At 40.3% G+C, this 14,500-nt stretch overlaps 1 protein-coding gene across 2 annotated transcripts in view; it reads left to right on the top strand.

Annotated features, from left to right (window-relative positions):
• LOC132379484 (protein bicaudal C homolog 1-like) overlaps nt 1-11,139 on the top strand; it is a 341,806-nt gene extending 330,667 nt beyond the window's left edge. For both annotated transcript variants that reach the window (XM_059947423.1, XM_059947424.1), the window contains exon 20: nt 7,892-11,139. In XM_059947423.1, the coding sequence (XP_059803406.1) occupies nt 7,892-8,022 (131 nt within the window). In that variant the 3' untranslated portion in view covers nt 8,023-11,139. The remainder of the gene's footprint in view (nt 1-7,891) is intronic.
• The last annotated feature ends 3,361 nt before the right edge of the window (nt 11,140-14,500 follow it).

Below are 14,500 nucleotides of genomic sequence, written 5' to 3'. Positions count from 1 at the left end.
TATGCAGTATTCCAGATGCGGCCGAATTTTATAAAGCTGCAACATAACTTCCTGACTTTTGAATGCAATGCCTTGACTAATAAAGGAAAGCATGTCTTAAGCCTTTTTAACCACCCTATCAACCTGTGTATCCGCTTTCAGGGAGCTGTAAACTTGGACCCCAAAATCCCTCTGCTCATCATAGAAACATAGAAAACCTACAGCACAATACAGGCCCTTCAGCCTACAAAGTTACGCCAAACATGTCCCTACCTTAGAAATTACTAGGCTTACCCATAGCCCTCTATCTTTCTAAGCTCCATGTACCTATCCAAAAGTCTCTTAAAAGACCCTATCATATCCGCCTCCACCACCGTTGCCGGCAGCCCATTCCACGCACTCACCACTCTCTTGAGTAAAAAACTTACTCCTAACATTTCCTCTGTACCTACTCTCCAACACCTTAAACCTGTGTCCTCTTGTGGCAACCATTTCGGCCCTGGGAAAAAGCCTCTGACTATCCACACGATCAGTACCTCTCATTATCTTATACACCTCTATCAGGTCACCTCTCATCCTCCGTAACTCCAAGGAGAAAAGGCAGAGTTCACTCAACCTGTTTTTATAAAGCATGCTCCCCAATCCAGGCAACATCCTTGTAAATCTCCTCTGCATCCTTTCTATGGTTTCCACATCCTTCCTGTAGTGAGGCGACTAGAACTGAGCACAATACTCCAAGTGGGCTCTGATCCATGTCCTATATAGCTGCAACATTACCTCTTGGCTCATAAATTCAATTTCACGATTGATGAAAGCCAATATACCATATGCCTTCTTAACAACAAAATCAACCTGCACAGTTGCTTTGAGCATCCTATGGACTCGGACCCCAAGATCCCTCTGATCCTCCACACTGCCAAGAGTTTTACCATTAGTACTATATTCTACCATCGTATTTGACCTACCAAAATGAACCAGCTCACACTTACCTGGGTTGAACTCCATCTGCCACTTCTCAGCCAAGTTTTGCATCCAATCAATGTCCCGCTGTAACCTCTGACAGCCTCCACAGTATTCACAACACTTCCAACCTTTGTGCCATCAGCAAACTTACTAACCCATCCCACAACTTCCTCATCAAGGTCATTTATAAATATCACAAAGAGTAAGGGTCCCAGAACTGATCCCTGAGGCACACTACAGGTCACCAACCTCCATGCAAAATATGGCCCGTCTACAACCACTCTTTGCCATCTGTGGTCAAGCCAGTTCTGGATCCACAAAGTAAAGTCCCCTTGGATCCTATGCCTCCTTACTTTCTTAATAAGCCTTGCATGGGGCACCTTATCAAATGCCTTGCTGAAATCCATATACACCACATCTACTGCTCTTCCTTCATCAAAGTGTTTAGTCACATCCTCAAGAAATTCAATCAGGCTCATAAGGCACGACCTGCCCTTGACAAAGCCATGCTGACTATTCCTAATCATATTATGCCTCTCCAAATGTTCATAAATCCTGCCTCTCAGGATCTTCTCCATCAACTTAACAATTAGTGAAGTAAGACTCACTGGTCTATAATTTCCTGGGCTATCCCTACTCCCTTTCTTGAATAAAAGAACAACATCCGCAACCCTCCAATCCTCCAGAACCTCTCCCATCCCCATTGATGATGCAAAGATCATTGCCAGAGGCTCAGCAATCTCCTCCCTCGCCTCCCACAGTAGCCTGTGGCACAGTAATATCTTGATGCTTTCCAAAAGCTCCGGCACATCCTCTTTCTTAATATCTACATGCTCAAGCTTTTCAGTCCACTGCAAGTTGTCAATACAATCACCAAGATCCTTTTCCACAGTGAATACTGAAGTAAAGTATTCATTAAGTACCTCTACTATTTCCTCCGGTTCCATACACACTTTCCCACTGTCAGATTTGATAAGTCCTATTCTTTCACGTCTTATCCTCTTGCTCTTCACATACTTGTAGAATGCCTTGGGGTTTCCCTTAATCCTGCCCACCAAGGCCTTCTCATGACCCCTTCTGGCTCTCTTAATGTCCTTCTTAAGCTCTTTCCTGTTAGCCTTATAATCTTCTAGATCTCTAACATTGCCTAGCTCTCTGAACCTTTTGTAAGCTTTCCTTTTGTTCTTGACTAGATTTATCACAGCCTTTGTACGCCACGGTTCCTGCACCCTACAATAACTTCCCTGTCTCATTGGAACGTACCTATGCAGAACTCCACACAAATATCCCCTGAACACTGTTAAGGGTGTCACTTTACATTTGATCTACAAAGGTGTAACACTTCACATTTGGCCAGGTTAAACTCTATCTGCCATTTCTCTGGCCATATTTGCAACGGTTCTATATCCCGTTGCATTCTTTGCCAGTCATCTACACTATCGACAACCCTAGCAATCTTTGTATCATCTACAAACTTACTAACCCACCCATCTACATTTTCTTCCAGGTCATTTATAGACATCATAAACAGCAAAAGTATCAGTACAGATCCTTGTGGAACACCACTAATCACAGGGGTTTGGGATCTGACCAAATTTTTGCTTGGGTAAATGTTTGGAAAATGGTTCTTCTTCCTGCTGGAATTTGTGGCACAGGGTGAAGAAGCAAAAGAAAAGATGGATGGTCACAAAAATGCATATGAAAAACTGCAGTTGTCTTTTCCCCTCAAGCACATTGCCCAGCTTCAACATATCTCTGTTTCCAACTCTTCCAATCTGCAAATGGTGCTAGATGTATGGAGTAATCTTATCACTTCCTACTCATTTCAGATTTCTAAAATCTGTTTTATATTCCTTTTGCATCTATATAATATTTTTAGCATTTTAAAGTATTCCAAATTCTGGTGGTAAATAAAATAGCTGAAAATAGAAGTAGCCTTTTGTATAGTATCAGATTCCTGTAGCTATCCTAGCTGTGATTGCTCTAACTAGGTGCTAATACAGAGCATATTTATCTTACAGCTTCAGCATATTGAGTTTCATTATGGCTGATGTTTGGTTCAGAAGCCCTCTGAAAGTTTCTGCCTTTATTTTCTTTCTCTTTGTTGCGTCAGCTGTAAGAACAAGCTTCATTATCAGATACATTTTCTACATTATTAATGAACCAGGACCTAACTTCATTAGCCTGACAAACTTCATCCATCCAGTTCTCAACTTGTTCAATGATGTGATCATTTTAATTTTTTTTATCAGATTAAATGGGCAGCAAGGCTTTTCTTTTAATGTGCATGTGGTTTTGTGGAAGTGAATGAAAGGGAGCTAAATATTTTCACTCACTTTGTAATCACCAGTTTGCCACAATAAATTGTTCCAACAAAATTGTTGTTCACTCTCAGTCAACCATGACTGATTTTTTCTGATCACTTTCTAAATTCCTTTCAGGTTCAGTCACAGCATTTTACTGTACAAATATTTAATACACTTCTTGAATTCCCTTCTGCTAATTTAATTGAGGTATTAACCCGCATCATATAAATTACCCAATAGCCCAGCCTTAACACAGGAAAGAACAGCTATCTGTACAACATCTGTTGTATGTCCAGGCTTTCTGTCGTTCATACTTCACTAGCACAGGAACAGTGATATCTGGCAGAGAAATTGTGTTATTAAAATCTAAGTGGCTCTTTGAAAGTAATTCTGTCTACAGGACATCCTTCCACCAATCCACCCATACTGTACAATTCCGAGCTTTTCCCAGTGGCACTGATTATCTCCCCGCTCAGAAATGACAAATCATGGATTCAAACACCATGGGAAAAGGGTGCTTGGCCCAGTGTAGAATTCTACATGATCAAGGAAATTTGTGATGTCCAATTAAACTACCAACCCACCCATTTTTGGGATGTGGGAGGAAATGAGGGCAACAAAAGAGGGCACAGCAACATAGTAGTTAGTGCATTCACTTTAAAGCAGCAGCAATCGCTGATCAGGGTTTGATTCCTGCCACAGTTGGTATGTTCTCCCCGTACCACATCGGTATCCTCCGGTTCTTCAGCGTCCTGCCACGTTCCAAAGGCGTACAGTTGTGGGCATGACACATTGGTGCTGGAAGCGTAGTGACACATGAGGCATAATCTTCACCGACTGGATTTCATACAAGTGACACACTTCACTGTATGTTTCAATTTAATTGTGACAAATAAAGCAAATCTTTAAAAAGGAAACACATTTGATCACAGAAAGAGCATACAAACCCCAAACTGACAACCCCAGAAGTCAGGATTGATTCAGCTTGCTGTTGAAAAGGTCAACTGTTGAAAGAATTGTATATGTATTATAACCATATAACAATTGCAGCACGGAACCAGGCCATCTCAGCCCTTCTAGTCCGTGCCAAATGCTTACTCTCACCTAGTCCCACTGGCCCGCACACAGCCCATAACCCTCCATTCCTTTCCTGTCCATATACCTATCCAGTTTTTTTTTAATGACAAAATCGAACCTTCCTCTACCACTTCTACTGGAAGCTTGTTCCACACAGCTACCACTCTCTGAGTAAAGAAGTTCCCCCTTGTGTTACCCCTCAACTTTTGCCCCTTAACTCTCAACTCATGTCCTCATGTTTGAATCTCCCTTACTCTCAATGGAAAAAGCCTATCCACGGCAACTCTATCTATCCCCCTCATAATTTTAAAGTCCCCCCCCTCAACCTTCTACGCTCCAAAGAATAAAGACCTAACTTGTTCAACCTTTCTCTGTAACTTAGGTGCTAAAACCCAGGTAACATTCTAGTAAATCTCCTCTGTACTGTCTCTATTTTGTTGACATCTTTCCTGTAATTCGGTGACCAGAACTGTACACAATTGTCCAAAATAATATTGATTCCTAGAGGTTTGCAAAGATTCAGCATGTCATCTAAAACTTTGACCAGCTTCTGAGAATGTGTGGCGGAGAGTATATTGACTGGTTGCATCACGACCTGGTTTGGAAACAGCTTGTAGGGGAAAAACGTACAAGAAGTAGTGGATATGGCCCTGTCCACCACAGGTAAAGCCCTCCCCACAACTGAGCACATCTACACGGACTGCTATCGTGGGAAAGCAGCATCCATCATCAAGAATCCCAACCATCCGTGTCATTTTCTCTTCTCACTGCTGACCTCAGGAAGCCTAAGAACCCGCAGCACCAGGTTCAGCAACAGTTATTACTCCTCAACTACCAGGCTTTTGAACCAGTGGGGATAGCTTCACTCAGCTTCGCTTGCCCCATCACTGAACTGAGTTCACATTCATCTAATGTTCTCAATATTTATTCATTTGTTTGTTTATTTATTATTATTTCTTTGGTTTTTTTTTTGGTTGTTGTCCACCCTACTGGGTGTGGTCTTTCATTTCTTCTGTTGTGTTTCTTGTATTTACTGTGATTACCCACAAGAAAGCGGACCTCAGGGTTGTGCATAGTGACATATATGTACTTTAATAATAAATTTTCTTTGAACTATGAACTTGATCCTTGATTTCTGTTTTGCTACCATTCAGAGTTGCAAGTCAGTGTTTGTGCAGTTTTCTTGAAGTACATGTATTGACAGAGACATCCAATGAGGAGGACCTATTGTTGTTATGGAAAGGAATTTGTAGAACAAGCGATGCCATGTGGTTTGGCTAACCTTTGCTAGTGAGAAAAGAACAGCTTGCTTTTTTTTTAAACAGTTCAATGCATGTAAAGAGTATCTGCTGAGTGACAGCTACTTGATAAGCACTGTGTGGTTCTTAAAGAGTTAACAGGCTTCTCCCATCAACAGGGAGAAGCGAGAAAGTGGGTGAGCCCTAGTAGTAGACTGAAATGAAAAGGTGCTGGTGCATCCATGCACTTGTTACCGATTCTTAAGGCAACACAGGTTACAATCTTGGAAGGTGCTGTTGAAGATGTCCTATAAAGTTACTGTGGGCAGCACAGCAGCAATGTAGTTAGCATAACATTATTGCAGCATCAGCTGTAAGATAGGGGTAACATTTCCTCTGCTGCCTATAAGGAGTTTGTACATTCTCCCTATGACTGCATTGGTTATGACTGCAAGGTTCATGATGAGTTTTATTGTCACATGTACATTGAAACATACAGTGAAATGCATCGTCGCATCTAGGATATGCTGTGGACAGCCTGCAAATGTCACCATTCTTCCAGCGCCCACATAGCATGCCCACAACTCACTAACCTTAACTATACATCTTCGAAATGTGGGAAGTAAGTGAAGCACCTGGAGGAAATCTATAGGATCATGGAAGAATGTACAAACTCCTTAGAAACAACGGTAGGAATCAAACCCCAATCTTACAGCTGGTGCTGTAAAACATTACACTAACTGCTACCCTACTCTGCTGCCACTCTCTAATAGATAAGAAAATTTCAAGACACGTTTTACTGTAAGTATATTAAGAGTAAGGCGTAGTAGGGACCAAAGGGATATTCTGTACATGGAGCTAAAAAACATGGCTGAGGTCTTAAATGAATACTTTTAATCTCTAGTCACTAAGGAGAAGGTCCTTATAGTCGGAGGCTCTGCTTGTGACAGTGGCATTAAGGAATACTAGATGTCTTAGCAGGTATAAATATGGATGAATCCCCAAGATCTGATGAGTTGTATCATAGACACATATGTGAGCCAAGGGTGGAGATTGCCATGAGCAGGTGAGGTGCAAGATGACTAGAAGACTATAAATTTGGTAGCTTCTTCAGGCCAGTTTGTCTGATCTCTGTTGTTGGAGAATTATTGGATTTTCTTCCTGTCCTTCAGAAAAGCATGAGTCGATCAGGTATAGCCAGGAGACTTATGGAACCAGCGGAACATGGTGTGCAAGTCCCAAGACCCTTGAACGTGGTAGCACAAGTACTGTGTTTAAAGTAAATTTATTATCAAAGTATATATTGTGTGTTCATTATGTGCTGCATCGTATGGCATGGGCAATCACGGTCTTTTCATGACCATGGTTTTTGGCAAAAATTTTTTTACGGAAATAGTTCACCATTGCATTCTTCCGGACAGTGTCTTTACAAGGCGGGTGACCCCACCCATTACTAATACTCTTCAGAGAATGCCAAGTGTCAGTGGTCGCATAACCAGGACTTGTGATATCCACCAGCTGCTCATACAAACATCCACCACCTTCTCCAACAACTTCACGTGACCCTGATCAGCAGTGGGGTGGGGGGGAGCTAAACAGGTCTTACACCTTGTGCAAGGGTGACCTGCAGGCTAACGGAGGGAAGGAAAGGAGTGCCTTACACTTCCTTTGGTGTAGATGTATCTCCACCTCACCACCCATAAAAGTATGTACTACCATGAGACTCATTTTCTTGCAGGCATTACAGAAAAATAAAGAAATACATTAGAAATGAAAATAATTCTGCTTACTAACAAAGACTGACAAGCAGCCAATATGCAAAAGAAGACAAACTGTGCAAATAAAAATATGTGAAGAAGTAAATAAATAATATTGGGAACATGAGTTGTAGGATCCTTGAATGCAAGTCTGCAGGTTGTGGAATCATAGGTCCTGGAGTAAGTAGATGTGCTGGTGAAGAAGTCGTAAGGGATATGGAGCCTCATCAGCTGGGGTACAAAGAATAAGTGCACCAGTGAATGATGAACTGAAGAACGTCGCTGAAGAAACTTTTATCAATAATATAATTCAATGCTAAAGTCATTGAAAGACAGCTGTAGCTTGGCACACGTGTGGGATATATGTTACCGGGCATTGATCAGTCTTCATCTGGCAGTTCATGATTACTTAATGCAAGATTTGTAAACAAACACAGGAATGGAATATAGAGAACATTAATATTGTGGCATTATGATCATTGCAATTTAAATTATATGCACTGCTAATGACTAAACTTGAGTCTTAGTTGGTACCTGTACTGAACACTGTTGCTCTTTGCCTCCTTTTCAGAATTGAACAAAAACTGTCGAAAACCCTTTGAGCCTCCGAGCATCCGTTCAACGTTTCTAGAAGGCGGAGCGAGTGGCCGGTTACCGCGACAATACCACTCTGAAGTTGCCAGCATCAGTGGCCGGTGGTAGCAGTGAACTGGAACTCACAGCTGCCTGACATTAAACCTGTGGAGAGCATTCACTGCACAGAGCCCTCCATGTTGTAGGAGCTTGGATTACAAAGACCAAAGCCTGATTGATTTTCTGGAAATTGTTGTGCCAAATGGAAAAAAAGAACTGGCTTATCAATATCTATTCCATGGTTGCCTTTCCTGTTTCTCCAAATATGGTACCAGTTTATATGCATATTAGGGGATGTTCATTAACACAAGCTTTCTTGCTCAATATTATTTATTAGAGAACAAAAGACTTAAATTATGCACTGAAGTGTTAGGTTCTACCACAAATTTAGACTCGAACCACTAATCTAAGTGCATTTTGTGTATAGTTTATTAGCAGGGTGTGAGATGGAAGTACTTCTAAGCAGAGAGACTTACATATGATTGCCTCAGCATTTTACATGTCCTGGCTTTCTTGACCTTTGGAAACATTTACTATCCTCTGGTCCTTGAAAGTAGACAGAAGCATTTTATTAGATAAAATGGAGTGGGCATTTGCAGGGGCTTGAACGAAACTAGCACCATTCTAGACACCTGTTATGATGCTATGTATTGTCCAATGTAGCTTGGATAGCTAGCCATCAGAAAACTACATTCATCCAATTTCAAGTAGGAAACAATGCCTCCAGTCAATAATTAAACCCAGATGCATTTTACAGCCATCTTAAGCATGTTCGCTACATTCAGGATGCTGATTTTCTGAGCTATAAAAAACGTTATTTTTATTTGCTATTTCTAAATCATTACTTTTATACAGCCAGATCCATTATTGAAGTACATAGTAATTCCAGCAGAGAAACCACACAGGAACCATATTTGCCTCAGCTGGGTCAATGCCACTGTTATGCAAACTTCCTCTCACCTCTGACCATATATCCTTCTAATCCCTTCTTGTGTCTGTGTATCTTTACTTAAATGGATCTCCACCATTCACCTCAGGAACTTCTTGAGAGACCACATTCTCTCATTCTCAACGATTTTGAGTTAAGAGACCTCTCCTGAATTTTGATTGGATTTATTTGGTTCATTGTTCTCACATTCACAGTGATCCTGTCAATAAGAATTTGAACAATATCAGTGACATAATTTTACATGGAAATGTAGATCCAAATGCTGCTGGTATCAGTTGGTTGTTGCTGTTGGTGCTCAGTTTGCACACACAATCAACTCAAACCCTTATAGACTCAAATGAGTGTGTGCAATCCAAGCTGCATCGGATGCAATACAGGTGCAGCTCTACATCGCTACTCTTTTGCAGCCTCCCCATGCAAACTGAACCAATGACACTGGCAAAACTTGTGCCTTCATTTTCCAATAAAAGCTTTTATTAATAAAATAATAAGTTAACATGCAAGTTTCTGGGTGTACTTGGCAATGGGAGATGTCAAAAGCAGAAACAGATGTACGTAAATAGCATGCATGTTTTTCTAGGATCATTTGCAGTTCAGTTTTGAATGTCACGCTTATTACCATATTAAAGTGTTTTGTTGTCTGAGTGCTTTATTGTTGACTCACATGAACATTTTGGACAGGAATAATTGGCCTGCACAATTTCAAAACATAGTGTGCCATTATAGATACAGTTTAGTTTGAAAGGCAAGCAGGGAAGGCTAGTCTTTGACATTACTCTGGTCCTGAATTTCCTGCCATGCTAAGTTAGCTTTGCCAGTTCGTGTCTCAGTTGAAGGAATTCAGCAAATCGGCATGCACTGTGTGAGCCAGAGGTTTGTTCCCAAGGTCCAGTATTTAGATATTTCCCACTCTTTGACCTCCAACCTGGAGGACTCCACGGTGTCGTCTGTGAAAGTGTTACTGATGGTACGTGTAATTAGAAGTTATGAAGTGACATTGACGAAAATGAAATCAATTTCCCTCCCATCTATCTTCCAATCCCATCATCCCATTCAAAGGCAGATTTGTTTCACTTCATCAGCATGCCTGAGAAAATGGATAACTCCTACACTGGTGAGAAGCCTATCAGTTCTTCGACTCTTTTTTTTTAATTCAAGAGAGTGTTTGTTCCTTAGCAAGGCCATCTTCAGTACTTCAGTAGCAGCCTATAACCCAACAAAGTCTCCCGGCAACAGGATCAGCACTTCTCTCTTTCTGTGACAATGTTCTTATTCCTTCTTGTTTGCGCTGTCATTGGTCCCATGTAAAAAGTTTGAAAAAGATATATTTGTACTGTTAGCGGTGGATTTATGAAGTTTTTTTAAAAGCCGAAATGAAGGAAGATTCCAAATGCCTACCTTTTCTCCTGCCCAATTATGCTGAAATTCATGATTGATCTGTTCTGTTTGACCTTTTAAAAACAGGGAGAGGTACAGCCACAGTGGCTGAGTTTTATTTATGATGCAATAGATACACTTTGTAAAGCTTAAACTGCTAAACCTTCTGCATAGATAGCTTTAGGTGGACTTCATCTTTGCTGCATGAGCAAAATCAGAGATTAAAATATGTGAATAGTTTAAAATTTTCTATTTTCAATGGCAATTATGCATATGGTCTGTAGAGATTTTCAATTGTTGGATTGATTGAAAACAACTTTGCACACTCAAAGGGAAAAAGGCTTTGTTTTGTCACTTTGATATATAAAACTTAGTTTTGTGATTTTTTTTCAATGATGAGCAACTAAGAGGAAATCCATTATTGTGAATCCCTCTTAACCTTTTCAAGTCAGTAATATCTGTGTACACCAAAGTGAAGGCTTTTCAGTTTATAGAAGGTAGACTGAAAGAATTTTCTGTACGAAACACTGGAAGAATATGTGCTTGTCTCACTGCAGTGAGGAGGTGCCATGCTGACCTTGCATAGGCTAACACCAAGGCACAGTGGCTTTCTAAAGGACAAAGTGGTTTGATTATCAGCTTTAGCTGAAGGTTAGCAATAACTCAGTGCCTTGAGTGATGATTTATCTGTAAATATAGCACAGATGTTTATTTTCAGGTTGGGGAGGGGTGGGGAAGGATTTAGCAACCTTTCTATGTCTTTTGATTTTTTTTTACAAAATGATATTGTTTGTGGATAAGCTTTATAAAAGGGAATTTTCAATACAGTTTTATGTTGCATTAAAAGATAATTTTATAAATCAATCTCTTGAGTCTATTGTAAATATTTTTTGCATCTGCACACAGCCAAGTATGTATACTGTGAAGGAAAGATTTGCATAGAATGTAGGGAAAGAATGGGAGATAATGGAAAACTAAATGATCCTGTCAACATGCAAGAGGCATAATTTATACTTCCAGCATTTCATCATTTAGACTGTGTTTGTAAATAATTCTTAAACAGGGGTTAACTTTTCTTACCTCCTTAACAATATACTGTTCATGATTGCCTTGTGTAATTTGTCCTAACTTTACTTGGTCCATCCACTTTATCTGAGATTTAAGATGTTCCAATATGCTGTCATTGTTTGTTAAGTGAGTTGTCGACTCATCTTCTAGACTGTTATTTAAGCAGATGGGCAATGGCCAGAACTGGTCTTGAAATTGCTTATTTAAAGTCAATGAGAATTGGCCACTGTTAATTTTCCATTTAATCTATCTACATTTATGAACTACACCTGTTTGAACTCTTACAGTTTATTTTGGGTAGGCCATTAATTTCCTTGTAGCTTCTCCATTATTCAGTTAGGTGATGGCGGAACTCAGTTTACCCATCTTGGTTCCATTTTTCCTGGTTGGCATGTCTAATAAAAGATAATTCAGTCTTAATTTTGAAATTTTAAAAATGGAACCCAGGCCTTATTAGCTTTGTGGAGAGTTACAGAGGTTCATTTCCCTTTGTGGGACTAGTCTTAACATTATTCATGAATGCTTTTTCTCTAATGTTAGTTATCCTCCTGATTATGAGTTGCATAGCCCAAGGCATCTACATTTTCTTAGACAAACTGTCAGAAAAGGAGATACTTGTACAAAGAAATGCATAGACTGTGTAGCCCCAACCTCATGATTTAACTATTCTAGCCTATAAATTTTCTGGTGAATTTGTAATATACAGTCTTAAAACCACTTCTCATGGTCCTTGTGCCTATCCATTAGTGCTGCCAAGTGGGAATAAAAAGTTTCAGATTCAGATCTATTTATCACATGTACTTCAGAATGAATCAGTTGTGTTAACAAGCAGCACTGCAGTTAAGAATGTGATGGGTCGAGCCTGCAAGTGTTAGCACACATTTTGATGCCGACATTGCATGCTGACAGTGTTCCACAGAACAACATAAGCAGCAACAGCAAAACAAGCCCCTTTCCCTTCCAAAGGATACTTCATGTGCTAGTAGGATCTGCTTGCCTTGGCAGTTGATCTAATTAGCACAAGTCAACGTGAAGTATACATGTGATAATGGACGCAATCACTCTGAAGATTGTCTCGGCTTCTTCGTGTGAAGCAGGCAGTCCCAGAGCCAGTGCCATATATTGACACGATTAACTATTCACTCTGAAAGCCCCTGGTTACCCACTGGCAGTTCTTGGTATAACATGCTTTCTGTGGTCTGTCTGTCTCTGTAGTGGGTTAATATGAACAAGGTTGTTAGTATATTTCTAAATTCACAAATGGGGAATGTGAACATAAACTCCCATCGATGACAATAGTGCAGTCATCCAGTGATGTGGTCACTATGTTGCTATATCCACCTATATGAATACATTCCTATGCATTTCAGTTCTATTAAACTAAAACCCAACATTGTATTATCTTTGATTTCTGTATGTTAATTTTCAAATCTTGTTAGTAATAAACTAATTTTGTTTTGTTTGGGATTAAGGTTAATGACCTCCCCTCTGCCACACTGCACTCCCATCAATCATAATTTTACACTCACATTTTAACTGTGAATGTTCCTTTTGCAATTCATCCAGAATTTTTGATTTATTACATTCTATTTAACATGATGTTTTTCAGGAGCACAACACACCCATTAACTGAGAAATCACAATAATTCAAAGATGCCACTCAAAGTCAAAGTAAATTTATTATCAAAGTGTGAATACATATGTCACCAGGACTGATGAAGGGTCTTGGCCTGAAAAACATCGACTGTACTTCTTCCTATAGATGCTGCCTGGCCTGCGTTCCACCAGCATTCTGTGTGTGTTTGAGTTTCCAGCATCTGCAAATTTCCTTGTGTTTGCTATATGTTATGGAATCAGTTTAGAATTGTGATGAATGAAGTTATCCATGCTGGTTCAGGAGTCTGATGGTTGTAGGGTAATAACTATTCCTCAACCTGGAGGTATGGGACCTAAGGCTCCTGCACCACCTCCTGATGGTAGTTGAGAGAAGAGAGCATAATGGATGCTGCTTTCTTGTGGCAGCACTCCTTGTAAATGTGGTCACTAATGGGGAGGACTTAGCCTGTGATGGACTGTGCTATATCTGCCTCTTTTTGTAGTCTTTACCATTTCCAGGCATTGGTGTTTCCATACCAGGCCATGATGCAACAAGTCAGGATGCTCTCCACTGTGCATCTATAGCTGTGTGTCGAAACTTCAGATGACATGCTGAATCTACACAAACTACCCTTGATTTTCAAGGGTAGTCCAATAGTTGTCCACTCTTTCAACTATCTACAATGGCAGATGTTCGGGGTGTAATGGAACACCACCCACTCAGTAAGTTTATTCTCATATGCAATGAAAAACAGCATGCAGCAGCATTATAGGCACCGAGCATCAGATACACAAGATTCACAAAAAATCCATTAAGATGTGTACAATTTTTACAAGAAAGAACCCAATTAGAACAAAAAATGAAGTGCTCTGTAGTGAAGTGTGGTCATAGTGTTGCTATACCGTTAAACCATTGTTGTTATCGCTATTTATAAAATGCGCTCCCGTGACTCTCACTACTCCTGTAGCATCTCCCAAGTCCACAACTACCACCAGGAAGGACAAAGGCAACAGTAATCATGGAAACACCACCACCTCCAAGTCCACGCCAGTTTGACTTGGAAATATATTGTTTCTCTGTAATTCCTGAGTCTGAATCCAACATCTCTTTCCCAAGGCATTGTGAGATCATCTTTAGCAAGACTGTAGTGGTTCAGGAAGGAGGTTCACCACCACCTTCCCAAGAGCAACTGGGGATAGACAATAAATGTCAGCATGGTCATAATGTAGAGAATTGCACCTAATGACGGGAGCATTGTCACAAGAGCACAGGTGGGTAGCAGAACCACTTGCAGAGGTTAACAGAATGTTTGTTTATTTATTTTAGCTTTCCATAAATTCAATGAGAAGTGGAGTACCTGGAATGCCCAAAGGCATGCCAGTGTTTGTGTTGGTTGGGCAGGGGCTCATGTATTGTCATGTGACAACAGTGCAGTCCCTGATCCTGGGGCTAATCTCAGCAAAGTCCTGAACCATACAACATTTACTAGCATGGTTCAGAAGCTTATTGCAGGCAATCATGAACTTTTTACTGAACCCATTAATGAAAAGGTCAAT

This window comes from Hypanus sabinus, chromosome 22 (assembly GCF_030144855.1).
Source record: "Hypanus sabinus isolate sHypSab1 chromosome 22, sHypSab1.hap1, whole genome shotgun sequence".
NCBI lineage: Eukaryota > Metazoa > Chordata > Chondrichthyes > Myliobatiformes > Dasyatidae > Hypanus > Hypanus sabinus.
This window is presented reverse-complemented; position numbering and strand designations above follow the sequence as displayed.